The 18,541-nt window shown below is 31.9% G+C and overlaps 2 protein-coding genes across 5 annotated transcripts; both read right to left on the reverse strand.

The window, feature by feature from the left end:
• Positions 1-1,210: 1,210 nt before the first annotated feature.
• Positions 1,211-2,016, reverse strand: LOC121235977 (SKP1-like protein 1A). Its single transcript, XM_041132439.1, has one exon. The coding sequence runs from the start codon at positions 1,892-1,894 to the stop codon at positions 1,415-1,417; it is 480 nt and encodes a 159-aa protein (XP_040988373.1). The 5' UTR covers positions 1,895-2,016; the 3' UTR covers positions 1,211-1,414.
• A 10,574-nt stretch (positions 2,017-12,590) lies between these two features.
• On the reverse strand, positions 12,591-16,593 carry LOC121235978. Of its 4 annotated transcripts, none has more exons than XM_041132441.1 (4): positions 16,429-16,593; positions 15,379-15,619; positions 14,369-14,445; positions 12,591-12,931 (listed from the first exon to the last, which is right to left on the reverse strand). In XM_041132441.1, exons 2-3 carry the CDS (start codon positions 15,553-15,555, stop codon positions 14,389-14,391), a joined length of 234 nt encoding a protein of 77 aa, XP_040988375.1. In that variant the 5' UTR covers positions 15,556-15,619; positions 16,429-16,593; the 3' UTR covers positions 12,591-12,931; positions 14,369-14,388. The 4 variants fall into 4 exon arrangements, with proteins under 4 accessions (XP_040988375.1, XP_040988377.1, XP_040988378.1 ...); XM_041132443.1 differs by having other exon boundaries at positions 15,379-15,616; positions 16,429-16,586; XM_041132444.1 differs by having other exon boundaries at positions 15,379-15,574; positions 16,429-16,585.
• Positions 16,594-18,541: the final 1,948 nt, after the last annotated feature.

Consider the following 18,541-nt stretch of genomic DNA (forward strand, 5'->3'; position numbering starts at 1 on the left):
ATAGAATTAATTAAAATAAATAAATAAATAATAATAATATTTTATTATTATAGAGAGTGTGATGACTAATCTAATATAAATTTTAAATTTTAAATGATTAGCTAAAAATAAAAAAATTATATATTCTTTAAAATTTAAAGATTAAAACAATCAATCTAATACCAATGCTCTTAAAAATGTTAAGAAAATGCTCTATGTGATGGATTACTGTGTCGCGAATCACGATGGAGATCTGTAGTTTTTCTTCTGTTTCCTTTTTCATCTTTATTCCATATGCTTTTTTCATCTTTTATTTAGTTTTTTATTTATTTTATTCATACGTCATCCATGCGCAGCTCTCATGCACAAAGTCTCCTGCCCGTGGGCCGTAGCGGAATAATTTAAGAGATAAGCCACACATATATGTCGGGCTTCGATGTTAATCTACGAGCATTGCTATTCATATGCCCATACACCACATATCATAATTTTTTTTATTTTTTTTTTATTTTTATAAAATTTTTTTAAAATTTTTTTTGATTTTATTATTTTTAAAATAATTAAATTATTTTACTTATAATTCATATACCATACATTTAATAAAAAATAAAATTAAAAAAATCATAAAAATGATAGTGTGTAGTGTATGAGGCTTAAGAATAGAATTTTTCTTAATCTACAAACCACAATCCAATTTTGGGTGAAGGTTATCACCAGCTCTTCTCAACCAAAACTCAAGCATACAACAGAACCGTAAAAACTGCTAGAATATACCGTTTAAATTCATAAAAACTAAATGATTTAAATTTATATAATAAAATAATTTTATATGAAAGTTTTTACACTCTACACTATTCAAATAATACTATTTTTTATTAATTTTAAAATTTTACTACTTATCATCCCACACTTATTACGTAGAGTACTAGTGCTATTTGAATTTTGAAGGCCCTTTACAGTGGACAATTATCTACGTGACTGAGGATTTCAAACAAAAAATTTACGATACAATTAATAAAAGGAGCAAAATATATATAGCAGAGATCAATTGAAATTCTTAACAGATTATGCATTTGGGACGCAATGGCCGTTGGTTTCTTTATCAGCCAGGAAAAAAATAGTTTATTCTTCAGCCTGGGGAAAAAATAGCTTTCCAACCAAAAAAGACAACCTTCATATACATAACATTATATATATATATATATATATATATATATATATATATATATATATATATATATTTCTACATTGTAACGTGCATCATCGCTACTAAAGATTTTCGTTGAACTAACCTCTATTTTTCATCCCTACCAAACACAAGACAAGAAACAGCTAGCTCAAAACGTTTTCCTCTGTCAAAACAAAGCCAATCTAAAACCAAACAAAAAAAGAACAAGAAGAAGAGGAGAAAATATTTGAGACACATCAGAAGAAGTTAAGGGCCCAGCGCCCAAGCATTCTCCTTTCTGACTTCTTCCTCTTCTTCGGGGGTGAAATCATTCTTGATGTTGAAGGTTCTGCGTATCTCATCCGGACTTTTTCCTTTAATCATGTCGGCAACCCTCATGCATGCCAGTTTCAACAACTCCTCGATATTAAGGTAGTTTGCTGCCATGAGAAGGTCATAGAGAACAGCCTGATCAACGTCGATAAAACCAGCGTCGTACTTGTTGAGTTCATCCTCGGTGATGGTAGGATCGGCATGCTTCTGGCACCACTGAAGCACCCTGGCCAGGGTCTTGCCGTTGACATTTGGCAACGGGATCGGGCCATTAGAAACGCCGTCCTCGACCATGTACTTGAAGATTTGGGACTTCACGGCCACGGCCTCTTCCACCTCGAAAGTTTCATCGTCTTTGCTCTTCAACTTCAGTTTCCGGCCAGTACTCTGCATCGGCGACGACGACGAAGACATGATCGCTGGATGTTCTCGAGAAATAGGAACTTGTTGGAGATTGAAATTGAATAGGGGGGGAATGATGAACGTACAGCTTTCGTGGAGTCGGGTTTATATAGACGTGCCTTTACCAATCCTTCCCGAACAAGAATTTGCATCGCATTTGGAATAGGATATATATGATTTTGTGTAGATTGCCGTAGAAATATAACTTTTAGGATTTATAACTTATAATTGAAGTAATAAGTTTTACTATTTAAAATTGAAGTAATAACTTATAACGTATTTAAATATATTTATTTAGAAATAAATTAAAAAAATATTTTCTAAATTATAAATGATGATTATTTGAATTATATTCATATTTTTGAAAGTTTAAAAATTATAATTATAAGATAGTTATATGAATATTTTATCCATTAACAGTTTTTTTCAAATTCGAATTACGTTCTGCATTATTCGAAAAAATACGTTTGAGGAAAAACGTTCCGAATCATTTTTTATGTTTTTTCTCAAACGTGTTATTCTAGATAATGCCAAATGTAATTAGAATTTTAAAAAGATTGTTAATGGATGAAAATACCCTTATAACTCTTATATAATTACAACTTTCAAACTTTCAAGAATGTGGTCATAATTTTTAAAAATTCAAATAATCGTCATTTCTACCTTAGAAAACACTTTTTTAATTTGTTTTCAAACAAACGTAACATATTTGAAAATATTTTAGAGTCGGTTTGAATTAGAAGATGAGTTGAGATAAGATTTTCTCACTACTATTCATAAATTTTAACTCATAAATCTTATTACTATTTACAAATTATATCAACTCATATCATCTTATCTCAGAATCTAAACGGGACTTAACTATATAGTTATCAAATAAAATAATTTTTTAATAATAAAACTTATTTCTTGAATTATAAATTATAAGCCTACAACTATAAGTTATATTGTCGCAATTTCAAATATGCACCAATTCTCATGTACTCACTTACGTGATTCTGTATTTTAACCCTTGAAGACGAAGCGAGCCACGTGATGGGTCTCCGCATCAAAGTTCAAGCAATTACGTGATAGATTAAAAGTACTGAATCTACTGATGCTTGACTTTATCACGTGGTGGCTTTTTTAACTCTTATAAATGAAGTGTGAATTGTTTGGAAGTCTAGTACTACTGAGAAATTGATAATACAAGATATCTTTGAATCTATAATACAAGCTGATATCTAAAGTTCGAAAATGTTAGCTGTATTTAAAAAAGTCTTACAAAAAATAGATTTTTTGTATATTAATTATTGATACGTTAAAAATTATAAAATTAAAAATTAAAATTATAAAATTTTCACATGCTCTATAAAAAATTTTAAAATTTCAATATACCTAAAAATACCTCTATTTTTTTTTTATAGTTCCAAAATTTTGTTTAATTTTTATTTTTAAGGATGTGGCCTCTCCAAAATTAAAATTAAAACTAATAGTTTATGAGAAATAATAAACTTATTAATATGGATCCCAAATCTTTTGTTATGCAACAGTAGGCTTCTTAATATGGAATTCAAAGTGAAAATATAAGAGAAATTATTTGAGGTTGATGATCTATATGAAAACTAGTTTGTAGTTATGTTTTTATGATTTTTCAATCTTTTTTCAATTTACATAAGAGAAATGATGTTAGTGCAAATACCGTCCACTTCTTTTGAAAAAAGTAAGTAAATCTAGAACACATATAAAAAAATAATTTTGTTAATGGTGAACCTTACTTTTTTTTTTTAAAAGAGAGTGCGCAGAGTTTGCACACCCTAAAACTGTATCTAGCAATATTACTCTTTACATAAATGTGTTAAAATATTTTAGTTCGCTTTGTATAACACATTTACTAGCAATATTACCCTAAAATATTTGATTGCTCAATAATCAAGGTGGCAATCAGTGTAAAACATTACCCCACCCCTATTGGAACATGAGATAATTTGAGAAAAAACATCACCCACAAGTGTGCAAAAGCATGCTCCTTAACCATATATATAAGCACAGTATAATAATGTACTAAACTTTATTGCAAAGGCCTTAATATATTCTAATGTGCCATTCGATTACAATAAGTAGGAAACAGTGCTGTCACACTTCACTTAGCACAAAGGAGTATTCGTGACTAAATCCACCTATATTTTACCAGATGCTGCCTTCGGATACGGATACGGATCCTTCCTGGTTCTTCCAACCTCAGGAACCATCATACTCCATCCTGAAGGCTCCGATCCCATCTTCTGAATTGAAAGGGAATGCTTTCTGTGACTTCATTGCTGCACGAGCTGGCTTATGTATCTCTGCTAGCTCTATTAGTTTCCTACATATGCTGATCTCTTCCTCCAGTTTGCCTACCTTGGTTTGCAATGCCTTCAGTTCCCGTACTTCATGACTCTCAGACTTCTGTTCAAAGTGCTTGAATAAGTTAGAAACAGGAGCTCCACCTGCAAATACAGCAGATACCCAAAAGGAGTATAATACAAGAAGTGAAACCCATTAAAAGATTTTGAAGACTCGAACAAAAACCCAGGGCTAGACTAAACAGGAATCGCTATGTACTACGTTTTGTTTTGCCTTCAACATTTGAGTTTTAACATGCCCACAAACATGCGTGAGCACTTTCAAATTTTAAAAATTCCAGACGGGAAATTTACCGGTCTGGACGAAGGTGCATCGACCAATTCCGATCAGAAAAAAACTCTAAAGAAAACTAAACCTCCTGCATGATTAAGCATTTTAATAACACGTGCAGGCATGCTCCACTACACGCTGGTGCATTGAACCGTGAAGTTAACAGCAATATTGAACTTAAGAGAGAACTAAGGACGTACGATATTCACTGAAAACTGATTATATTATAATACAATAAAACCTGCAGCTCAAGAAACTAAACAAGCGGCAAAAGAGAAGGAAGAATAACAATCTGATTGATCTTTCCCTCCAAACTCACATCATTAATTATAACGTAACTAGGTAAGGAAATGCCCTACATGTATAACAGAAAAAATAAATTTGTGCATTTCTCTAGCTTCCCATTTTCTACATGAAGTAGTGGACAAGTTTTGTGAATATATGGGGAGCAAAAATCACCATGTAAAGCACATAAAGGAAGAACTTAAAAGTAAGTAGTAAGTACCCTTCTTTTCTCACTCGCCCTTTTTATGATCTTTTATCAACGATTCTTTATTTTTTTATTTTTCTAAAAAAGAGTTCATCTTAAAACCAAAAAGACAAGATCCGACCATTTTTCAAATATAGTCAGGAATATGGTTCTAAAAACTTTTTTTTTTTTTTAACAAGTACGATTCAAACACCCAGGTTGCTCTGACACGGATGTTGATGAAGGCCATCTAAGTTTTGAGGATTTATTTTGGAATGGAAGAAATCTATTTTCAAGCTTGTTTTTTGACACACGTAACATACCACTGAATGTGTGTCCCATATAACGAAGAAATGTAAGTTTCTAGTAATTATAATGCATCCCACAACAAGTGGTGTGTTAATACACCTAATTTGCAAGTAGCAAAATTCTTTTAATCTTAAAATGTTTTTAACTTTTCAAAAAAAAAATAAAAAAACTTTTATCTAATCATCAGCTTAATTTTCATAAGAAATAAAAACACAAAAACCAAATAAGTTTTACAAAAATCCCAAAAAAACAATAATCAAAAGAATTAAATTCAAACAACTTTGCAAATCTACCTACTCATTTTCACAAACCCCAATACAAAACACATCTCAAATTGCTACCCAGACAACTTCTCATATATGTATGAACTTTCACAAAAGTCAATAGCTTTTTGAGGAAATTCTACAGCCTCTCGAAATCTTTTTTTTATCCAAGCTCTCAGAATATGCAAGTAAGGAAAAAAAGGAAAGAAATATTTCAAAATTGTATTGAATGAAAAATGAAAATCTATCTGTTACAATCTGGCTAATTTTATTTATATACAAATTAGCTAACTACTAAACTTACACGTGGCTTAATAACTTAATACTCCCCCTCAAGATGGAGTGTAAATGTCAATAACACCCATCTTGGAGAGAATACTAGAAAAAAAGTTAAAACCAAGAGGCTTAGTTAGTATATCTGCTATTTGATGAATAGATGAAACATGCAAGGTCTTGATGGTTCCTGCCAAGAGTTTTTCCCTAACAATGTGACAATCTATGTCAATATGCTTGGTTCGTTCGTGAAAAATAGGGTTGGTAGATATGTGGACAGCAGCCTCATTATCACAGAAAAGTAAAACTGGTTTGGTTTGAGAAATAGACAGGTCTTTGAGTAAGTGTTGCAGCCATATTATTTCACACGTAGTAGTTGCCATCGCACGATATTCAACTTCTGCTGTGGATCTAGACACCGTGTTCTGTTTATTGGATTTCCATGAAAGAAGTGATTGTCCAAGGAAAATACAAAAACCAGTAATTGACTTCCTGGTGTCTTTGCAAGCAGCCCAGTCTGCATCACAAAAAGCCTTGAGTTGCAAGTCACTTGATGAAGATAAAAATATCCCTTGGCCAGGATTGTGTTTGATGTATCTCAACACTCGATGAGCTGCTGCCAAATGAACATCAGTAGGTGCTGCTACATACTGGCTTAAGATTTGAACTGCAAATGACAAATCTGGTCTCGTTATTGTCAGATAAACAAGTCTACCCACCAACCTTCTGTAACAGAGTGGATCTTCAAGAGGTGTTCCTTCTGTTTTTGAGAGTCTAAGATTTTGATCCATTGGAAATGAAGCAGGTTTAGATCCTAGGTACCCTGAATCTGATAGTATTTCTAAAGCATACTTCCTCTGTGAAACAACTATCCCTTTCATTGATCTTGCAATTTCAAGACCAAGAAAGTACTTCAAAGCTCCGAGATCTTTGAGCTTGAACTGAGAATGAAGAAATTCCTTTAAATCACTTACTGCTGAATCATCATTGCTGGTGATGATGATATCATCGACATACACTAATAAAGCAATGAAGGAATTGTTTTTCCGTCATGTAAACAAAGTTGGATCAGCTGTAGATTGAATAAAACCATGTTTCAACATAGCAGTAGAAAACTTAGAAAACCACTGCCTTGATGCCTGTTTAAGGCCATATAAATATTTGTTGAGCTTGCATACAAGCTGATTAGCAGAATCTGACTTGACAGTGGACATGAACTCCCCTTGGCTGCAACACTATTTTGATTAAAATAAAAATCCTGAGGAAGAGACATATAAACTTCTTTTTCTAAGTCTTCATGCAAAAATGCATTGTTGACATCTAATTGGTGCAATGACCAGTCTTTAGATGCGGCTATAGCTAAGAGTATCCTGACAATAACCAGCTTTGCAACTGGTGAAAAAGTCTCCATATAATCCAATCCCTCTTGTTGTGTATAGCCCTTAGCAACTAATCGGGCTTTATACCTTTCAACAGATCCATTAGAATTGTATTTTACCTTATAAACTCATTTACATCCAATAGCATGTTTGTTAGGAGGTAAATGAGTGAGTGTCCAAGTTTTATTATCTTCTAAAGCTTTGATTTCAACAGCCATGGCATCACACCATTGACTGTGTTGAATGGCTTCTCTAAAGGAATTGAGTTCTTTATGTGAGGATATAGCAAGTGCGAAAGCTCTATGTGAGGTAGACATATTTGACTATGATATAAAAGAAGAAAGTGGATATGGAATACCTGAGGATGAACCTTCACTCGAGTTAGATGATGAAGTGGCTTCTGCAGTTGTGGCTAAGCTACAATGATAATCTGCAAGATAAGATGGCTGCTTATGCATTCTAGTAGATTTTCTAGTTGAAGATTGTGATGGAACCTCAGGATTTGATGGAGAAGGTACTGGAATTGAAACAGAAATTGACTCAGAATTTTCTGGAATTGAATGGGAAGGAGTCTGAGTTTGAGAATAATCAAAAGTTGCATTATCTGTTTGTGGTACAGGTAGAACAATTGATTTTGTAGGAAGATCATAACCTGTTTTGAATGGAAAAACAGATTCTCAAAATATAACATCTTTGGACAGAAAAATAACATTGGTTTCCAAATCATAGAGTTTGTACCCTTTCGTTCCATATGGGTATCTAATGAACACATAAGGATGAGCTCTAGATGCAAACTTTGAGCGATTATGAGATAGAGTTGATGCAAAACATAGACAACCGAATACTCTAAGATTTGAGTAATTTGGTGGCTTAGAAAATAGAACTTCATATAGTGTTTTATTTTATAACAAAGGTGATGGAGTTCTATTGATCAAATTAGTTGCTGTTAAAATGTACTCACTCCAGAAATTGAGAGGTAGATTGGCATGAAATCATAGGGATCGTGCCACATTGAGTAGATGTTGGTATTTATGCTCAACTATACCATTTTGTTGAGGTGTAGCTCTACAAGTTTGTTGATGAACTACTCCTTTAGAAGCATAGAAATCTGACATATGAAACTCATTTCCCCTATTAGTTCTAATAACTTTGATATGAATATCAAATTGAGTCTCAACGAGATTAAAAAATGACTGAAGAAGGAATTGAGTGTCAGATTTATTTTTCATTAGATATACCCAAGTACATCGTGAGTAATCATCAACAATTGAAAGAAAGTATCTGAAACCAGTGATAGATTCAACAGCAAAGGGACCCCAAATGTCAACATGAATCAAATCAAAAATTTTATTGCTGATAGAATCATTGGTATTAAATGGAAATCTTTTATGTTTTGCCAATGGACAAGTATTATAATTAAAAGTGGAATGAGTAGTAACATCAGAAACAATTTGTGAATTATTTAGATCCTTTTTAAGAAAAGATGGCCTAACCTAAAATGCCATAGATCAAAAAAAGAGATGTTTACAGTAGAATTGAAAATAGAAATTTTACTAGAATTAGCAGCAGAATGTATATCAGATGGTTGAAACAAATACAACCCAACCACTTGTTTAGCCATTCCAAGAGTGTTGGTCCTGTATGAAACAGAAATCAGCAAGAAAAACAAAAAAGCATGATTTTTCAGTAAGCTTTTTGACTGATATGAGATTAAAAGAAAAAGAAAGGACATACAAAACATTATCAAGAATCAATGATTCTGATAATTTGACTATTCTAATGTGTGTTACTGGAACACAGATACCATTAGGCAATTTTATTGAAGTATGTGCAACAGAGATAATTGTAGTGAAATGCAAAAGGGAACTGACCATATGATTAGTAGCACCACTATCAACTATCCAAGAATTTGACTTTTGGAGAACATGATCAGGTGAGTTAACTATACCTGATAGACTCAATGGATTTGCTACAACATTCATTGCTGTTGGTTGTTGTGAGGAGTTTTGAAGAAATGAAAGAAGTTGATTACATTGTTCTTGAGTAAAGGGGAATTGAGGAGTGGAGTTTGGACCATTAGATGCTTCATCAAAGCTATTCGAAGATGCTGAAACTTGATTAACAGAGGATGTTCTTGGCCTTGCACTCTGTCGATACCCTAGAGGATATCCATGCAGTTTATAGCACCTGTCAACCGTATGTCCAGTGAGACCACAATGAGTGCAAACCGATCGTGATCTTGATTTTTTATAATTCTTTACATTAGTTGAGGAAGTCGATGCAGGGGCCACATTCTTGCTAAACAAAGCAACATATTCAGACAAGATTGAAGATCCAACAACTTTCCTTTGTTTCTCTTCTTGAAGAGTAAGAGATAGAACTTTGTCAATGGATGGAATTGGATCCATTAAGAGAATTTGACCCCGAATGTGTGTAAAAGAATCGTTAAGGCCCATTAAAAATTGAACAACATATTCATTATTATGTTGATCAATGATTGTCTTTAAAGCTCCACATGAACAACTTGGCTGACAAATACAACTGGAAATGGGCTTAACATTGGAGAATCTATCCCATAATGCTTTGAGTTTTGTGTAATACAAACTAACAGAACTTTGATCTTGACTTAAGGACGAAAGATCCTTCTTAAGTTGAAAAAGACTCAAGCCATTACCTTGCGTAAACCTAGTCTTTAAATTGTTCCAGACTTTTGCAGCAATGGAAGAACTGATAACACTTGCAGCAATCTCTTGCGTAAGAGAATTTAAAATCCAAGAAAGAACCATATTATTGCATCTAAACCATTGAACATAAAGCGGATTAGATAGATTTGCAGGACAAGAAAAGGTTCCATCAATAAAACTCGTCTTGTTCTTGGCATTGAGGGCCATTACCATCGACCGACTCCAAGTATAATAGTTCTCACCATTCAGAAGTTGAGAAACCAAAATAGATCCAGGACTTTCTCCATGATGAAGAAAATAAGGGTTTGAGAAATCTTCAACAAAATAACTAGTACGAGTAGAGTTTGTGGGAGCAAGATTTTCACCTTCTGATACCATCTCAGAATATGCAAGAAAGAAAAGAAAGGAAAGAAATATTCCAAAATTGTATTGAATGAAAAATGAAAATCTATCTGTTACCGTCTAATTCTATTTATATACAAATTAGCTAATTACTAAACCTACACGTGGCTTAATAACTTAATACAAGCACACATCATAGCTTTTTTGAAGAAGAGTTTTCCTTTTGTCATTGTCTATATCTTTAGGCTATTTTTCTTGAATAGTGAGCGTAATTCCTTGCTCTATCTCTGAGGAATTACCCTAAAATTACTCCCTATCCCATGGGAATTACCCTTGAGTGAAGATCACTCCATTCCTCAACTTTTCTCTCAACTTCATTCCCAAACATACAAAACTAAAATACATCTAACTCAAGTTTTTTCATTCGTCTCAACATATTTTCAATTCTTAAAAACAATAACATTAAAAATAAGAAAAATACATAACTTAAAAGAGATCGAGTGTGTTATCGATCAGACCTGGTAGGCTTTTGAGGCCCTCGTGGAAGCCATAATAGGCGGTTTCTTTAGCAATATAAGTGGCGGCCTGGCAGATCCTGGACCGCACCTCCTCGTCCGCCATGCACTGCTTCACCTTATGGGTGTCGTCAATTCTAACGGCCTTAACGGCCTTGTCAATCTTGTTAACGGCAGCGCAGCCGATACTATAAGAACTCAAGCACCAGCCCTTAACGGTCGTCTGATCGGGAGCATTCGTTTTAAGAAAATCGCTTGTTGAGTAAATGTAATCCCACATACCCATTTCTCTCTCTCTCTCTCTCTCTCTCTCTCTCTCGCGCGCTCGCTCCCGGAAGGTCTGGATAGCAGAAGCCAGAAACTAGTGAAAAGAACCTTGACAATGGATACCCTGCTCTGTCTCCTGCCTCCAAAAAGTACCTTGTAAAAGCTTGCAAGTGGAATGTTGACGATGTAGAAAAAGAAGCGTCTGTTCAAACTTCAGGTTATGTTAGACGTTAAATTGAGTTGAGATAAATTGAGATAATAAAATATTATTAGAATATTATTTTTTAATATTATTATTATTATTTTAAAATTTAAAAAAATTAAATTATTTATTATATTTTGTGTTAAAATTTTAAAAAATTATAATAATAAATTGAGATGAGTTTAGAAAAATTTATCATCCAAATGAAGTCCACTGCTACAGTCATCCAATGCCCCATGCACTTGGCATTATATTAAATTTCTATTCTTTCATTTGAAACTTCTTTTTTTTTTTTTTTTTTTTTGAGATAGATATAGTTTAATTATTGCAGTTTGAATCACAAATCTATCTCAACTCATCTTATTTAATTATTATAATTTTTTTAAATTATAAAACAAAATATAATAATCAATTCAACTTTTTCAAATTCTAAAATAATAATAATATTAAAAATTTATATTCTAATAATATTTTATTCAACTTTCATCTCAACTCAGTTTAATATTTAAACACAACCTAAATATTAGCAACATTAAATAAAATAAGAAAAAGACTATTATGCTTTTCATTAGCAACTCCAACATTAAATAAAATAAGAAAAAGACTACTATGCTTTTCCAAACGCATCCCTCGGTTTGACCACTCAGTAAAATTATTTTTTTTTTAACTTGATGATGAAAGAAGTAATTTTAAATATATTGGTGTATTTTTTTATTTTCTAAAAATATTTAACTACATTAAAAAAAATGTAAATAGAAAAAAAAAATTTTTTTGCAACTAACAGTAACACTGAGCGACAGAGTAACACCGCTCATAAAATAATGTCCACATACATGTCATTGATCAAGAGTTAGTAAATCATCACATAATGCACAATATAAATGAGAATTTACAATATTTTTATAACATTATTTTTTAATGTTAGTAACACCGAGCGTTTGGATATTAAACTGAGCTTAATTGAATTAAGATGAGATGATAAAATATTATTAGAATATTATTTTTTAATATTATTATGATTTTCGAATTTAAAAAAATTGAATTGTTTATTATATTTTATATTGAAATTTAAAAAAATTATAATAATAAGTTAAGATGAATTGAATTTAACTTAGCTTCCAAACGTATTATATCATCCAGATTTTTTATAATATGAAGTCCTCGAAAATACGTCTGAGACGTTTTTCAATAGATTAATGGTATCAAGTTAGAATATAAGAAGATGTTTTTTAAAAGAAAAAAAAAATCCAAGGACTTATTTTACTGTTAATCCTTTCAAATAAAAACACCCTACTTTTTTCCTTAAAGAAAAACTGCTAGAGGTAATGTACATTAGTCACTAAATTAATGTGGGTAGTCCAAAAGTCCATTAATATATGATATCATGCAAAATTAAAAATATACTTTGACCAAAAAAATACTGAAAACGTGGTGGCCAACTCTCCAACGTTCTAACATAAGGGTTGGTAGGTGGCTGCGCGGCCACTCCTCCAAACAGGCCAAATTGATCATCAAAGATACAGATCATCGATCCACATTATACAGAGCATGTTGATAGGCATAGCCGCATAGATATAAAACATATTGACAACCACTAAACATCAGCGTACGGCTGTGCACCACTCTTGTACATTGCGCACACAGCCTGACCACTTTTTTAACAGGAATAGAGGAATCCAAGATCTGACATCCTGCGATAAAAATCACAATATAGATCATAGTTGAGATTATGATCTATGCGAAAACAATGTTTTTTCTTTCCTACCAATATCCAGAGAAGATGAGGTATTCCAACTAGACGTAGGATCAAAAGATTAAATATGACGGAAATATATACAGCATAACCTATTTAGTGCAAGAAACTAGCATTTAATTCAAATATTTAGAAGTGTTTAGAATGCAGCTTCATCAGTGCTCCTGCATACCCACTTCATCAAGGGGCCAAACCTTTATTCATACCATGCCCAAGGTGCAGACAGAATGAGCAATGACAATTAACCACATAAACACCAACTGCAGTGACTAAAAGGAAATATTCTCACACTCGGACAAGAGGAATGAAGATGCGAGTCCAACAGTTGTTTCTCACTGGCAAAGTTAACACCTTATGGAGAGTGTGGCAAAAGTATCTAGTCCAAGAGAGGAACTTGTGAAGCAAATTAGAATTTCAGGATGCTGGATGTTCAAGTATGTTGATTAAGGAAATCTTTTTAAAAAAATTCTCAAACTGACGTAGCAAACAAAAATGCAAAATGAAAAGAGTAGTAAAATGCTGAAGGCAAGAAAGTTAGTACAAGGAAAAGATGACAAAAAAACTTAAGGCAAGGAATATTAGCATTTTCTTTATGATGCATAATATCTGAATAAAAATCATGTCAATCATTCTTGGTTTGGGAGAAGAAATTACGGTAATAATATACAGAAATATTGGGGAAACAAGATGACAGGACAAAAATATTCACCCGTGGAGGTTTGGAAGTATCAATAATCATAGTGAAAATGAACATTAAGGTAAACGATGGCTATTAATCTTCTTTTTTTTTATATAAGTTGTGGCTGTTAATCTATTTACACAAAATATGCATGTTCAAAATTGATCCAATAAGCCACAAAACAATAAAAACTGGAACGCTATATTCATTTGCAGCAAGCACTACAAATACATTAGCAGGGAGCTATGTGGCCATAAGGGGCTACAAGGCGCTCTGTGCACCTCATCGTGGATTTCCTTTAGAGTCATGCTACGCGCACAGATGTCTGTGTTTATCATTTTTTTCTTAAAAGGATGATATATTATTTACAATAACAGAGAAAATTTGAAATCTAACAAGTTTGAACAGTTAGGGGAAAAAAGAAGAATATAAATTAATGACTGGAAACTAGATAAAAGATCGTCCCAAAGAGAAAGGAATGATAAAACATGGTTAGTTTGTAGCTGACCCCAAGATGCTGGGGTAAGGCTTTACTTGACAGACTCAAACAAAAGATATTATAACTTTAATAAACAGGGAACAATACTCCAAGCCAAATGGCAATATAGAAGTAGACCTGATAGATGATAGATATCATAAATGCAAGGTAAATGCAAACTTAATCTATTCCACAATATCAATGCAACTGAAACTAACCACTGCCTAGACAGGCTGGTTCACAGAGACAGCCCAGAAAAAAGCAACTCCAACTCCTCATCCTGTGATGCAGTTCTCTGGCATAAAAGGCAGGAATAAATATCTCATCGAGATTTCAAGTCAAAGTATACTTTTTTAAATAAGGAAAAAAAACAATTAGACACAAAGATATTCGTACTGTATACTAAGCAAACCTGTATTTTCTCCTAACTTGTCAGATTATTAAATTCATTGTGATTCTCTAATTAAGTTCAAAAGAATTGTACATTGTATTACATACTGAGAGACATGCAGGGCTCAAAATAGCGGACATTAAGAAATATAACAAATGGCTGTTTAGCATTAAAATTATATATTAGAAACCTGAACTATCATTTTCTTTGATAAGTAGTAGAAATCCAAACTAATTGATAAGTCTCATCCTCTTCAAAGACCTAAAAGGTATATCCACCCTCTTTCCACGATTCTACCATCATCCTATCCCCTCATTTCAAACTCTACACTTATTCATGCATCTGAAAGATTGTAGGGGCTCGTTAGCACTTTACTAATATAATCAAAGTAAAGGCTCATCTTACTGAGCCAATTGATAGGCAAAATAGATACTATTTCGTGTAAAATAGTTCCTTAAGTTGTTGGTGTTGACCTATAAACTGTTTACAACCCAAAAAAAGGTGGGACTCCTGTAAAGGAATTGAAATACAAGCCAAAAATAGTAATAGATCACTTTGTCCAGCTTTTCATTTTTATAGAGGACTTCTTTCCTCCTTACACTCCTAATTACCTTTTTCTGTAAGTGACTCCAGTTACCATTTGGCAATAACATAACATCGGTCAGACGACACTTGCTTTCCCGAAAGACATCCTTTTGTCTTATATACTTGAATCCATATCCGTACAACAAGTCAAGGCAATTTTACAAGTAAACATAAAATGGTTAATACCCAGCACCTGTGACAATAATAATATTCTATGACTTAGATCAACAATGCAGGTCAAATGTCACGAACCTGAATGGACAAAAGTTGCAGTATTTTATTGAGGACCCGTATACGATGAACAGCATAAGAGCTGTTCGCAGGAAGTCGGTTCATTCTGTTCATCTCTCCCTCGACTGCTGCTTTCTTCTCTTGATACCCCATTTGCTTCAGTTGATATTTAGGTTGGGCGCTAACTCTACTGTCCATGGTCTGGTCAACAGCACAGCTACCCCAAAAATGATCGAGTGAATTCCCTTCTGGACTAGACCTACTAATAAGATGATTCATCACAGTTGAGAATGCACCCAACTAAGAAATAAACAAGCAAGACATAAGAAGTGCAAAATTGACAAGGCGTAACAACAACAATAATAAAAATTGGTAAAGCACATCATCCATATAGTTAAAGGACTTTTCTTTTGCACACCTCCTGTGCACATATTTTGTGCAAACTTCTCGCATGTATTGTAATTTTAAATTAAACTTAATAGATGTACGTGATCTTTACAATGTACATGAGATGTGTACACAGAAAAACAAACAGAAAAGGTGTGCAAAGAGCATAACATATTGGTAAAATAATGGCCATTGCACCATAAGGTTCCCTTCTCTCTTTCTATTGTCTATATCACTATCACTCCATTAAATCATGAAGGGAAGCCCGGCTCAAGCATCAGCCCCTTGACACAATCCACCAACACTTTCCACCAGCCAAAGGGGTCAATGAGCAAATAAGAAGGCGAAGTCGATTTCATGAGAATCAATATTCTCAAAATGGAGGGTGGGGAGTCTGGTATGCAGATATTGCCTCTACGATGAAATTTGTTTCATCTAAATGGCTAAAAACAAAGCATAACTAGACTTCAGAGATAAATATGCCCTTCAAAGTTATTCCTACATCTAGAAAGACCAATAATAGAAACAAGTTAATCCAGCTCTAAGCACGTCTAAACCCTAATTAATTCTTAGGTTGGTTCGAACTTCCTACAAATTCTTGGACACTAAACAGCCTCTTTAAGTGCCATTAAACCTGGATAAAAGCGTTAATCCTATATAAAGCGATCAAGAGAGAGAACTTACAGGTCGTGCGGTCGAAATCCCTGATGTTGTCGTCCAGAGTCCAGACCAAGAAAATTAGGAAGAGACGAATAGAGAAAGTTATCAAACAGAAGCTCGGATTTTTAAGGGGACCGTTTTGTTTTCTCCCAAGAAAAAGAAATTCTACTTATCCCCGTGATTTGTCATATTAATAATTTAATATACCGTACGAGAGATAATAAGAATTTTTCATTTCAAGATTACCGTTTTCATTTTTTTTATGAAAGTCAATATTAGTAAATTTATAAAAAAATTTCAACATTTTTTCTAAATACATTAAAGTACTGTTACTCCCGCAAAAAATTCATACCGAATGGATATCCGATATTGAATAGTTTAAATTATTATTTTTTTAATATTCTATTTTTTTAAGTCACTTTAAATATTTTTAAATATAAAAAATAATAATAATAATTATTTAAAAAATACTTCCTTAATCATTTGATAAAAAAATAAAAAAAGAAATGGTAGAAAATATGTATATAATTTTTGAGTGACTATTATCTTTTTTTCACTCACCTGCTGTGGGCGGCCTGAGCCGCGGCCTAGCAGCAGGCTGCTTTGCTTTACTACTACGTCAGGCAGAAAAGGAAGTTGAAATTTGAAAACGGCTAGAAACTGTCGTGCTCTTCATTTTTATAATAGTAGTAGATATGAGTACGCGATGTACAAGTTTTTTGTAAGACTTTTATTAAAATATGAGATATATTTTTTTTTTTTTTTATACATGAAAATGAGAGATTCGATCTTTAATTATGTTAATGAGAAATTAAAATATTGCCAATTGATTCAAATGATCTTGACTTTTATTAAAAAAAATTAATACACCAACAAAAGTGTGAATTTTCAAATCTATATGTTTTAAAAAAAACATATATTATAGATTTAGACATCTTAAATTTGTATAAATATTTTTTACTTACTTTTTTTTTTATTATCTTAATTTTCATTTGCTTCGGACTTAAATATAGGCTGAATGAGCTGCTAAAATCCTCTTTATCCGTTGTAAGATGATCTAAAATAATAATTACATCACACTATTTGGATGATCACCTCGTATCAATAATTTTTCGTCAAAATAGTCTATTAGAAATGTAATCAATCCGGTTTGATCCGATTTTAGACATATATTAAAATCAAACCGGTATATACTGACTTTGAGATTTGAAGAACCGATAGGCGATATCATACCGGTTATATCCCTAAACCGATACTTTCGATTTTGTTGGTATAGTCCAATCTTTCCGGTATATTATATATATAGTATATATCATATATTATAGTATATAATAATATAATGATATATTATAGTATATTATAATATATAGTGATATAGTATTTACTAATACTATAGTGATTTATATAATTATTTATATATAGTAGATTACTAATAATATTAGTATTAGTATATATATAATAGTATTATATAGTGATATAATATTTGATCATGTATGTTAATGATAATATGCTAGCGATAATATGTTAGTATCTAACTTATTTATATATTTGATTATATATGTTAGTGACAGTATGCTTGGTTACATATACGTTCGCGATAATATGATAGTTAGATACACTTTTTACATGAGTGTATATAATCGAATGTATAAAAATGTATTTGTCAAAAATAATATATATTATAATTTATTATGCTATAAAATATATTTATCATTAATGTATATAATATATAGTTACATTAATAAAATATAATAAAATGCTCATGTTTAAAATTAAAATTTTATGTTATAAAATTAAAATTTGTAATGAAAATGTTATATTAAGACTTATAAGATTAATTCTATGTTATATTAATTTAATGTTATTAGATTATTATTATACGTGAATAATAGAATTTGAAAATTTAAATTATATTAACCAGCAATTTAACATATAATATAAAATTATATATAATATAAAAATCATATAAAAATATCTGATATTTTTACAAAAAATTAATATATATATGAGTTGATCTGGTTCATTACTGTTAAAAAAAAATCAAAATCAAACCGTTTTCAATCAATTTTTAAAAAATAAAGTCGGTATCAGACTGAATCGGTTTTCAACTGACCGAAACCATCAGCTTTCTTTATTT

The sequence above is a fragment of the Juglans microcarpa x Juglans regia genome, chromosome 6D (genome assembly GCF_004785595.1).
Source record: "Juglans microcarpa x Juglans regia isolate MS1-56 chromosome 6D, Jm3101_v1.0, whole genome shotgun sequence".
NCBI lineage: Eukaryota > Viridiplantae > Streptophyta > Magnoliopsida > Fagales > Juglandaceae > Juglans > Juglans microcarpa x Juglans regia.